General features: G+C 37.1%; 1 protein-coding gene across 1 annotated transcript; it reads left to right on the top strand.

The window, feature by feature from the left end:
• Positions 1–2,616: 2,616 nt before the first annotated feature.
• LOC142643184 (phosphatidylinositol 3,4,5-trisphosphate 3-phosphatase and protein-tyrosine-phosphatase PTEN2A) lies at positions 2,617–11,453 on the top strand. Its single transcript, XM_075817729.1, has 13 exons — positions 2,617–2,880; positions 4,494–5,025; positions 5,216–5,317; positions 5,415–5,471; positions 6,831–6,896; positions 7,969–8,145; positions 8,269–8,355; positions 8,486–8,550; positions 8,629–8,705; positions 9,834–9,880; positions 10,018–10,148; positions 10,244–10,313; positions 10,538–11,453. Exons 2-13 carry the CDS (start codon positions 4,579–4,581, stop codon positions 11,078–11,080), a joined length of 1,869 nt encoding a protein of 622 aa, XP_075673844.1. The 5' UTR covers positions 2,617–2,880; positions 4,494–4,578; the 3' UTR covers positions 11,081–11,453.
• The last annotated feature ends 1,023 nt before the right edge of the window (positions 11,454–12,476 follow it).

The raw sequence follows: 12,476 nt of genomic DNA, 5'->3' as shown, positions 1-12,476 counted from the left end.
TCGTGGTCCCTTCTTCGACGTCTACCCTTTGCTTCCAACTCCAAATCCCTCACCATCCTACGCAGACGCTCGAGCTCCTGATCCCTCCGCTCAAGCTCTTGGTCCCTCCTGTCGAAGCAGTTGTGCTCTGAAGTGTCAGATGCTGTCCGAAGAGTTTGAAACGATCCCTCTCCAAGCCCGGACTGCTCTGCTTCCTCATGCCGCCTGTCTTCGTGCCTTTTCTGCCTTCTCTCTCGCCATGTAGACCCCCGCGATGACCCTCTAGAGCCACTTTCAACATAACTCCCTAGCCGACTTCCAGACATTTTCCTGTGCCCGCCTCAATAGAACCACAGCTACGCAGGAGATTCCCACAGACGGCGGGCTTAAACTCTATTTGGGCTCACAATCTATTTTTATTGTGGGCATTGGATTTCTTACCATGGGTGATTCTATTCCCGGCGACCCGATAACTCTTATTTTTTATACTCTCAAGCTTTTCCTTCCTATCTTTTTCAGGATGATCACCCAATTGTCTCAGTGTTTACCCTCAAATTGCCAACCCCTTGTATCGAATTTTCCCCTCCTATTTATAGCCTAAGGTAAGTGGAAAAGCTATGATTATTTTCCTGGTGAGTGGAAGGAGAGGTCCAATATTGTTTCCTTTAAATAGATGCTTAGTTGTGAGTGGGAGGTGGTGAGAATGGCATTGGAACTAGTCCCACCATTAGAGGGACTGCCCGGCAGCGGCAATCCTTAGGTAATGGAAGGAAGGTCCAATACTATTACTCTCAAGTAGATGTTTAGTTGTGAGTGGGAAGTGGTGAGAGTGGCATTGGAACTAGTCCCACTGTTAGAGGGACTGCCCAACAGCTGCACTCCCTAGGCGATGCCATGCATTCCGAGATTCACTTGCTCAAGAAACGTATTTGTCAAAGGTGATGGGACCTCATCTTCGCTGCTCATGTCATAAACGTTTTTATCTCTTGGTCTCAGGCTTTAGATGGGCATCAACGTTTTTATCTCTTGGTCTCGGGCTTTAGATGGGCATCAAAGCTTGCCTGGAATGAGCTCATGGGTTTGATCAGTGCAAGGTCTTACACGTGGCACCATTACAATGGGCTTTTATGAATAAATGGGCTTGTAGGAGGGTAATGCCCCGTACAAGAACTTTTTGAGAGAGAGAGAGAGAGGAAAATTTGAGATTGTGGAAGATATCTTGTTTTATAGCCTCAAAATGATTTCATTTCTCCTTTCCAAAACTAACTCGTTTTGTTCATTATATATATATTGTTCATATATATATATATATAAAGGGTTTGGACATTGTAGTTTTTGTTAGTTTTTAAGACCCATGATCGCATGTCTCATTAAACTTTTCCTTTTCTACTTCAACCTTAATGGCATAAATCTCCCTAGTAATTATCTTTGGTAATAAGTTGTGGTTGATTTTGGTTAGTTTGTTTGATTTTGTTGGCATGATAGATTGTCTTATTCAAAACCACCCAATCAACTCTACTATGAAGAGGAGGAAGGGGGGGGGGGATTGTGGAAAACATCATGGGAAGCATGGCCATTTATGCATTGTTGAATGCATTCAAAATAGTAAAAGACCTAAGGCATAATTCTCTATTAACCCTGGAAGGCTTTGATTCTAAAGTTAAGATATAGTGTGAGGACTATTAAATGATTTAGTCAAAAAAATTGCATACATCTCATATGAAACTAGACTCCTATTTATATTAGAGAAATTTATTAGGTAGTTTAGGAGTATACTCCCTCCCTCTCACATAAGAGTGTATCCCATGGTGGGTGGGATCTATCCCTATGGGAGAAGGAGAGAGTATACTCTCAAAATACCCAATAATAACCCTTATACTAGTATGATACTCCTTTAGTGATTTGACCCTTATCCCATCAATTCCCCTAGAGCACATCAATAATTAGCATAGTGGACGGGGATATCAATAATGCAAATAAAAAATTTGGCATGTTCAATTCTCCATTTGACTCTTCTTTCACGGTAATGCATGGATCACTCTCTGTTGGTTGACTTAACCATTGTGTTAAATGCTTAGATATTCGACTGCGCAACTTTGAATTAGTTCTCATTTGGAATCGATTCTTAGTTACTGGTCTCGGTTTTGGTCATTCCAATAACACTTGCTCTAGCTTCTTATCTTTTATATATTTTTTGTCACAAGTATAAATGTTTGTGGGGTGTGTGGAGAAAGAGCCGATTTCAAGTCTCTAAGAGGGAGTTTTACACACATATACACTGATTAGACTAGAGTAGAAATTCTATCTTGTATTAAAAAAAAAAAATCCTTGTCTTATATATATTTTTTGCCATGTGGTCCAATAAATAACAAAAATTTCCATCCCATCCATTTATGGGGATAATTCATCATTCCCACCAAGTACATAACTGCTAAAGAAAGTAGGAGAAAATGGAAAACCGTTTTATGGGAAGGGAAAACTTCAAAACTATCAAAGCGTTTTGTGACAACCAAATGAGGCAGACTTAGTCAGAGCAATCAACGGCCCATAAATCTCTAATCCTCATCGAACCATCACCAGATCCCTCTAATCCTAGTTGATCATAAAAAAACCAAAAAAACAATATTCTCTTATTACGCTACACAGTATGAAACCCCCACCAAACTTTATCCACCGTATGATTTTAAAACTCGAAGAAGAAGAAGTTGATTTCTCTGAAACTCAGACAATCTCTGACAAATCACCGCCCTCCGTTTCGTTGACCAAATGAGCCCCGCGTGAACTGACCCTACGCACCATCACCTTTATAACCGTCCGATCACAACCCCCTCTCTCTCTCTTTTTTGAAACCCTAATCAGCTTTGGAAGCTCCACCGTTCCCGATTTTCCAATCAATCTCAAGTAAGATATTTTGAATTTCTGTGAATTCAATTTTTGTAATTGTTGCCCTAGATCTGGAAAAAAAATGCTTTGAAATTGAATTCGAAAATGAGTGATTATCGTTTATTTTTGGTTAAATATTGTTGCTAGCTTTGTTCTAAGCGAAAGTGGGTGTGTTATGGAGTTGAATTGATTGGCAACGTTTTGCGAAAATTGCTTTGATTTTAGCTCTAAGTAATGGGGTTTTGGTTTTTTGTTTGGGTTGAATGGTAAAGTATAGGTGTATAGTGTTTTGTAGCTGATAATCTCAAATGGGTTGCACTGAAATGGTTTATGGGGGGTCAGCTAATGCCCAGAACAACTTTGGTAATAGTGGTTGTTTCTGTTTATTAACATTGCTGTTACTGTGTGATCATTCGATAGTTACAACAATGGAATTGTCACTTTATGTGAAATGGGTTTTTGGTTTTGTAATGGAATTAGAATAAAGACTGTAAATAATGACTTGTTTTGGCTTCCCTGGGGCTGATTCGGATTCGTGCATTTCTTGCTTTGGAATGCATTGTGGGGACTGCTTTCAATTTTGGTGTAGACTTGTCTTTCGGTGTAGAATTCAGTTGGAATAAAATCTAATAAAAGGAGATGAAAATTTGTTATCTGGGTAAGGTTTACCTTTTTTTTTTCTTGGGGGGGTGGCGGGGGGCATTGAGAAAGAGGGTGGGATTGTTTGGTGAGTGATCATGTGGGAGATAAAATGGATAATGTTCACAATTTATGGTGGTACCAAGAGCCTTGCGGGTTAGTGGCATTGCAGGAAAGCAAGTTCAAAAGCCCCCTCCCCCAGTGTTGTAACTATTGAATTATAAAATAAATAAAAAACCGACAATTTGCGTTGTGGGATCCTGACTTACAAAAATAGAAGAACCAAGCTGATAGGGGAAATTGGTCACTAACGATGATTTGAAATGCATAATTTTTTTTGTTTAAACTATTAAGGCTTTCAATTGGGTTCGGTTTTTATTGGCTATCAATTTTGAGGGCCTTCTTGAGGTTAGGGAAGAGATAGTATGGACCGTCTATTTTTTATTTTGGCCTTTCTATTGGGGTGGGGACCTTAGGCCAAGGCCTTGTGCCACCAATGGGTCTGCTTTTTATGTGAACAAATGCAGTGATAATTTCTAGGTTTGATTCTGGTTAGTCAGTAATGTACTTGTATGCTACTGGGGTAACTTTTGGGTTAGGAAGTAAAAGGAAGAGTGAAGGTCGCCCCCATTAAGTTAGTTCAAAGAATGGTTTGAGTAAAAGAGTGGCATAAGACAGATTGAAAGCAAAATGAAGGGAGGTTTGAAATCCACATATCTTTCATACTTGGTGCTTTCCTTTGATGATGGGAGTTCATACTAATGTGCAATTCTTACTTTTCTTCTCTCTCTCTCTCTCTCATGGTCAAAAAACAAAGAGGTAAATAGTTGTGAACAAAGAAAGAGCGATTAGAAAACATAATTTTTTATTTATATGTTTTTGTTTAGAAAATCCATGATCTACTTTTACTCAAAAATAGTATAGATTAGAAAATTTAACTGCTTATGATGTTTCTATACTATTTAAACTTATTTTTATGTCTGTAATTGCAGCTTCAACTGAAGATGCTGTGTTAAGACCTTTTATATTTTGACATTGAACATTTATCCTCAATCTCTGTTAATCTGTGGTTGTGGAATGGATTCGGGATCTGCCGATTCATCAACTTTACCACCTCTTAAAGCTCCTGATGTACAACCTCCCGCTGCCATAAAAACCCCAGCTGCTGCTGATTCTGGACTAGATAATTCTCCCCCTAATGTATCATCTAAGTTATCTCCTTCTGCAATATCTTCATGGGCCAAAAGTTTGAAAATTCCTCAGCCATTGGCAACCACACAAGATGATTCTCCAACTGGAAATGCTGGAAAATCAACTTTTGCACGTTTGACTAGTGGCTTAGGTTTGCGCTTGTCTCCAAAATCTCCTTCATCAGATGATAGTTCTGAAGGAACTTCAACAACTGTGCAGCCTGGTTTTATTGGAACTATTACAAAAGGGTTAGTAGACACTTCCAAGAGTGCAGTGAAAGCTGTACAGGTTAAGGCTCGACATGTTGTTTCTCAAAATAAACGAAGATACCAGGTGGGTTGCTTGTGTTGTAGACTTTTTATCTTACTCATATGACAAATTTGTAGATGGATCACAAACATGAATTTTTTAAAATTTTCTCTTTTAGCTTTATATTTATCTTCTTTATATAATAACTGACCGATACACACACACACACACACACACACACACACACACACTTGACTTGTCATCTGATCTTCAGGAAGGAGGATTCGATCTTGATATGACATATATCACAGAGAATATTATTGCTATGGGGTTTCCTGCTGGTGATATGAGCTCTGGCTTTTTTGGTTATGTTGAGGTAAATGACTTATCTTCGCTGAACAGTTGACTCCTCAATCCTCCTCATCCTGTTCAATTTTATTCCAGTTTTCAAACTATCTTGACATGTAATGCAGGGGTTCTACCGAAACCACATGGAAGAAGTGATTAAATTCTTTGAAACTCATCACAAGGTAATTGCCATGACCATTTTTTTTGTTTTGGGGGGGGGGGGGGGGGGAACGTATGGTGATTCTTGACACTTGGAATTACATCTAAGGTTAATATATTTAGAATGCTTCCTTGTAAAATATACAATCAAATCTTCTTCTTATTTCTTTTTGCTGAATAGGATATCATTGATTTTTGTGAATCAGTACATTTTATATTAATTCTTTACATACTTTGATACAGTCTTGAAGGCGTATAATTAATCTACATGTGCTGCTTGGATGCATTTGGCTCCCATTTCATTTCATATATCTTATCTGAGGCTAGGCAGTGGATATTTTTAATTATAGTAAATTGTGGTGGAATACCTACCACAGATATTCTTAGGAAATGGAGGACAAATTTCTTTTATGTACATTGGGTTATGGATGCCATGAAAATAGGAGTCTCGCAAGAGCAACTTTTCCTCTACCTTTGAGGATTATCTCCATCTTCTATTATATCCAGATTTTTGTTTTTGGTGATAATCAATAAGTTTTATTGGCAAAATTTGAACATCACATACACATTGTACTTTTCTTATCAAATAAAACTTTTGTTGCCTAACAAAAAAAACGTTTGAGAAAGAAAACTTCCCCAAGGCTGATAACCACTTGAACAAAGTCCTCATAAAATGCGATTTCAAATCTGGTGTTGACTGCTTGCACCCTTCCTTCAAAGTTTCTGGCATTGCGCTCCCTCCAAATACACCACATCAAATGAAGAGGAATGGCCTTCCAAATCTCACTATTACGATGTCGCCCAAAATAAGCTTGCCAACTAGCTAGTAAATCCACCACCCTCCACAAAAGTGTTGGCCTAATGTTATGGTTTGATCTTGATCAAGATTGATTTGGCAGCTAATTGATTTTAATTCATCCTCTGTTTTAAGAATAAATTTTTTCATTTTACCAAAAAAAGAATAAATTCTTTCATTGATGATATATTTTATTTTATTTTATACGTAATTCTTTCATTGATGATTTTACACAAATTTGCCTCATTGCTGCGAGTTTATGTGTAGTGTGTACAATTTTCAACAGTTTGCATTATATTTTATTGTGTATCTATGCTATCAAAGAGAACACTGGATCAATCTGATATGGGTAATATTTTATTAAATCTAATTTGGGTAAGTCCTTATTTAGATCAACTGTTACAAGCCTACACTTTAGTTTGTTGGGGTGTCCAGTGGAAAGAGAATGCAGGTTCTGACATTACCTTTATTAGTGTGAATGGGTATTGTATACTGAAAATTATATGTGCTATTTTGGTAATCAGAATTTTATCATTATATTTTTGTTATGTGTAAGTATAAACTATATTGCTTGTTTCTTATGCAGGGCAAGTACAAAGTGTATAATCTATGTTCTGAGAGGCTGTATGATGCATCCCTACTTGAGGGAAAGGTGTGTTATAATTGTTAATTTATTGGGTGGAGAATATGGGGTTTCAGTCTTCATATCTCATAAATCGAAAATCTTACCTGTGTTAGACCATTCTCATATTTGGCATACATTGTTGTTAAAAGTGCTCTTAAAGCTAAAATCTGAAAGCCCCAAGGTCTAAGCTCTTTGCTTGGCCGAAGCAAAGCTTATTTAATAAAGTTCACCTCAAGCACACTTTTTTGGTGCTTTTTGAAGAAGCACAATCATTAAAATTCATTGCTCGACCTTGAAGGAAATGACATGGATCATTTATTATTAAAACTCTATTCATAAGGTGTTATATTATACACACACCCTCAAAAAATTATGTATAAAAAGCCACAAAACATGATAATTTACTATTCTTATGCTCTTTGGCCTTTGCCTTTTGGATATATTTTGATTGAACCATATACTTTTTTTTGATAATGACTATCACAGTTATAATTTTTATAAGTACAAGAGGATTATATAAAATGTTATGTTTAAACTTTCTATGACTAGATTATTATCATATTGTCCATTGGTATATGTGTTTAAATTTACCATATAAAAATTGTAAGAAATTGAAAGAACATGTGTAGAATTTGAATTATAAACTTTGTGCACTTGTACTATCAATTTTAGCTAATAGGAGAAATACATTGCTATTTTGATTTATGTATTTTTTTCATTATATTCTATGAATCTTTATATTAGTAATTATTATTTATTGTATTTGAAAAGTGTTCACTTTACTTCAATTAAGCGCATTTGTGCTTTGCACCTAGGCTCCAAGAGGCTTGTGCACAGTGCACTTGACACTTCTACCAACACTGTTGTCATATCTTTGATTATGCTTGGAAAAGTATTGCATATAGCTCTGGAACGGCTCTCTTAAGTGTCAACAAATTAAGAAATTATATCTCACACTTTTCATTGCAAAAGATTTAAACTCTGTACTAGCTGGATTCTATGTGGTAAAACATATGGCTAGGTAACATAAAGGGTATTATGAAAAATGTTCTATTGCAGCTACTTATAATTTATGTCTCAAGTTCTTAATTCTTTCCAGGTGGCTTCTTTCCCATTTGATGACCATAATTGTCCCCCAATTCAACTGATAATATCATTCTGCCAAAGTGCTTACTCATGGTTGAAGGAGGATATTGAGAACGTTGTGGTTGTGCACTGCAAGGCTGGAATGGCAAGAACAGGGTTGATGATTTCCAGTCTTCTTCTATTCCTGAAGGTAAGATTCCATAGTATATTCCTAAATCATATGATAATGCATTTGCTGGAAATTGTGATAACCTTTTGTGTTTTATTTTTATTAAATGTTTTAATTGTGGATGTACTTGCCATCTCTTTGCAGTTCTTCCCAACTGCTGAGGAGTCAATTGACTACTACAATCAGAAAAGATGTTTTGACGGAAAAGGGCTTGTTCTGCCCAGTCAGATTGTTAGTCTTTTATTTCTAAGTGATAATCTTCTGAATTCTTGATATCTTTTCTATCACGTGAGCTTACCTGATAGGGTATCTTTTCTATGCAATAGGCATTCTTGATATGTTCTTATTTTTGTATTTTCAGAGGTATGTCAAATATTTTGAACGAGTGCTAACATACTTCAATGGGGAAAACCCTCCTGGCCGTAGGTATGTTTCTGAGACTGTATTTCTATTGTAGCATCTTAGTATATGTTTGCATGGTTATTGACATCACATCTGGTGCAGGTGCATGCTTAGGGGATTTCGGCTTCACAGATGCCCTTATTGGATAAGGCCCTCCATCACTGTCTCAGATCATAATGGTTTGTTCTGGCATTTCTGTTCTGTATAAATTTTTCCTTCCCTTCTCTCTTTTGGTAGTCGATTACAGAAGTTCATTTTCATAATTTGCATTCCCCCGCCCCAGTTTGCTGTGTGTGTGTGTGTAGTTTTCAGTACTTCATCTAGTTCTGTACTGCATCATAATTGTTCTTCCTTCGTGATTGCTGTGTATTGGATTATTCTTCTATGAGACCAATATTTTATTTAAAAAATAATTTGCATACATGACCTTTTAACCTTACAGTGCTGGACCAATTGACCGAGGGCCTATTGGCATGTTTTGGTGCTGATATTTCACTTATGCAGATGGGTTGCCATGTTGATTTCAAAATTTTTCCAAAACTCTTGTAGCTGGTGTTTTGCAAGTTTGACTTAGGTCTTCTGCAGGCAACATATTTTGGTTGTTTGTGAGGTTGCCTGTTTGTATCTTAAGTGGTTCATCTAGAGAGGGAGGGTCAGAGGAATGCCTGGAATTTTGGTTTGTGAGCAGTCAGTGTTGGATTTGAAGCTTCTGTTCTATGTAGCACTTTATGGTAGTTGCTGCCACTAACTCATCTTAGTCTGAGTGATCTGTTGGACTCTAGGAATTAGCTGTTTTCTATTTTTATTTTGTCCTTTTTGCATTTTTCTGCCATTTTATATTGTATTTCCCCTGTATTGGGGCTATGAATCTCTTTGTGCACTGTACTCATTTTATTGTCTTTCTTATGTTTTTTTTTAGCCCTACTTTTGTGTGAAAAGACATTAAATATTGTATTCTATCTTTTTTAGGTTGTCAAGAACAGATGTAAGCAATCTCATAATATAACTTGGGAAGTTGTGATCTCATTTGTTAACTTGAACTACTTGGGTTCCTGGTTCTTGAATCTTAGACACATAGAAGGGGGAGGAAAACATTGGTATTCTTGCCATGGATGTCACAATTTACTTTGCTACAGTCTTCTGGATTTTTGTGCTGATAGTTGTTGTAATTGACAGTCTATGAACCAAGATTGCAATTTTAATTAACATTTTTGTCATCTATGATGGACTGCATTTCTTCAAACTTCTATATAATCTATCAGTATGCTTACTGTATGGTTTTTCTTTGATCTTTTTCGAATGCATAGGTGTTCTCTTCTCCACAAAAAAGCATCCAAGAACCAAGGATCTTTCGGTACGTCTGTTTGATTATCTGCTAGCAACTAGTTAGAGATGTTAAGAATGGGTGTTTCTGATATCCCGTTTATATTTTTGGGGCTATGGAATATTTTACCAATTTGGGATTTCATAAACTTGTACTATTTTCTGCAGCCAGAAGATTTTTGGTTTAGTGCCCCCAAGAAGGGGGTAATGGTCTTTGCCTTGCCAGGGGAGCCTGGTCTGACAGAGTTGGTTGGGGACTTCAAAGTCCAATTTCACGACCGCCAAGGAGATTTTTACTTGTCTGTAATTCAGCTTCATCCCAATAAATCAATCTCTAGTAATCTTGTTATGCTTGTCTGATCTGGATCTGAATTTTTTTTTTTGTTAAATTCAGTTGGTTAAACACAACAATGTCGGAAAATAGAAAAGTTTTAAACACCAACGATCTTGATGGGTTTGACAAGGTAAAGATTAAATAATTATGTGCTTATCTGCTCATACAGCTTTAAATACCTTGCGCTTAAATATCTTTTTCTACAAGATACAGCTGTATTAGTTTGGTTTTTTCTTCCCCTGAATTAGAAAATGGGGTTTGCTCCTTTGTCAGTATCACTGTTTTCTTAGCTTTCTTGGAAAATTTTGATTATTGTATAACACAGTAACACTTTCTAATTTTTCCGGTCTGTAGAGGAAATTGCCTTCCCCTGGCTTTCAGGTTGAGGTTGTGCTGGTAGATTATAATGACACTGTTCCTACAACACCTAACACTGAAACTTCTGCCAAAAAAATGGATGAAAGCTCAGGAACTACTCCTGCATCAGTTGACGAGGGTACAGCCCAACCAAACCAAAATAACAACTCAAAAAGTCATGATAAAGATGATGTTTTTTCAGATAGTGAGGCTGAAGAAACTGCTGCTTCAAAGAGCCGGCAAGCAGAAACGGCATCTGCAGCAGGAGGAGGAGGAACTGTCCCAAATACCACCTCCAGTTCTGAAACAAAGACAAATTCTGATCAAGTTGCTAGTGTAGTTCGTGCAACTGAACATATGTCTCTTGGAAACAGCGGCTCAACTCAGATTCATGCTGCTGCCAGTGAGCCTAAAAGTGATGCTGCCGGGGGAGCTATTTCAGGCCTTGAAGCTCCCAACACAGAAAGTGAATTCAAGGCAATGGCGGCTGATGCATCTGTTTTTACATTTGGAGATGAAGAGGACTATGAAAGTGAGTAAATCAGAGGGTGCATTGTAGGCTTGGAATGAGAGCTTCTGTACATAAAATGGCTTGCTAGCTGTAAATGCACAAATTGCTGATTACAGGTTCACCTTCAATTCATTTGTTTCCTGGCTAATGTATCGCCTGGTTCTGTTGTTAAATAAGTTGGCTGGTTGTGACTAAAATTTTATGTTATGGGGCTGAAAATAGTGAATTTATTTTAATAGTTCCAATGAAGAACAAAAAAGTTTAAGATGTTAATGTCCACACGGGAAAAGTAGATGTTTATATGGTGTGTTTTCCCTGTTGTGCATCTGAACATCTGGAACTTGTATAAACTACGTTGAATCGCCCAATAATTTTATTATAGACCTTACTCTTAAGTGTAAATACTCTTCATTGTTGCAGTCCATTTGAATTCTACATATAAACTTGGTCTTGAATCCATGATTTTACCTATTATAATTATTAGGGGAAAATGTTTACACCTCTTGAACTTTAGAGTAGTGGCTATTATACCTTCTAAACTTTTATTTTGGCCAATTTACTTCACACAGCTGCCAAATTACTCTCTGTTAGTTGGCTGTCAAAATTCTAACGGAATATGAGACATGTGATGCTTAAAATACCCAAAAAAAAAAAAAAAAAAAAAAAATTGAGTGAGAGAGACATGGTCAGTCAGAGCTGCCACGACATCCCTCCCTTTGGCACCGGAAGCTCATCATGCCGTTCGTGGTTTTGCCACACCATTAAACCACATATATGGCTCGCATCGCACACACCCCAAAAAAAAAGTCTCAAATCTTTAAAATAAGTTAGTTTCAATTTTAAGAAGCTTATAATGAATTTGACCCATTTGGGCATGAGGGATTGCACCTTTGAAGCTCCACAAACTTTGATAAACAAGCCGAGTTCTTTTTTTCTTTAATTGAAAAAAAAAATCTAGGTTTTGATGAATTCGGTGGAATTTAATTATGTGCGTTGTTGGGATTTGGAATTAGATTGTTGGGTTTTGATTAGTTTTCTTTGTTGGGTTGGTGATGATTGTTAATATAGATGGGACTTGGCTATTGGGATTGTTGGATTTTGGCCTGGTTGTCGATTACTAGCTTACAGCTCCCAAGGTATTCATCCACACAATATCTGAAGGGTAAAAGATCAGTGAAGTCCAACATTCCAACCTTCCTTGGGAAATAGAGTCCTGCAACTAGAACCTCTTGGGAAATCTTTGGAATGCAAATATTTGTAAAATGGTGACTATTGAACAGGGGATCCATATTTGCTGTTGAACAGTGCAGTAGGACCAAGGACAACAGGACAAAGATGTTCGGTGCCGGAGGGAGGGATGTTATGATCAGGGGTGGTCCAACATAATTTGGGGCCTAAAGCGAAAAATTTATGCGGGGCTTTTAA

Source organism: Castanea sativa, chromosome 7, assembly GCF_040712315.1.
Source record: "Castanea sativa cultivar Marrone di Chiusa Pesio chromosome 7, ASM4071231v1".
Lineage (NCBI taxonomy): Eukaryota > Viridiplantae > Streptophyta > Magnoliopsida > Fagales > Fagaceae > Castanea > Castanea sativa.
Note: the sequence above shows the minus strand (reverse complement) of the source record. Positions and strands in the feature narration are given on the sequence as shown.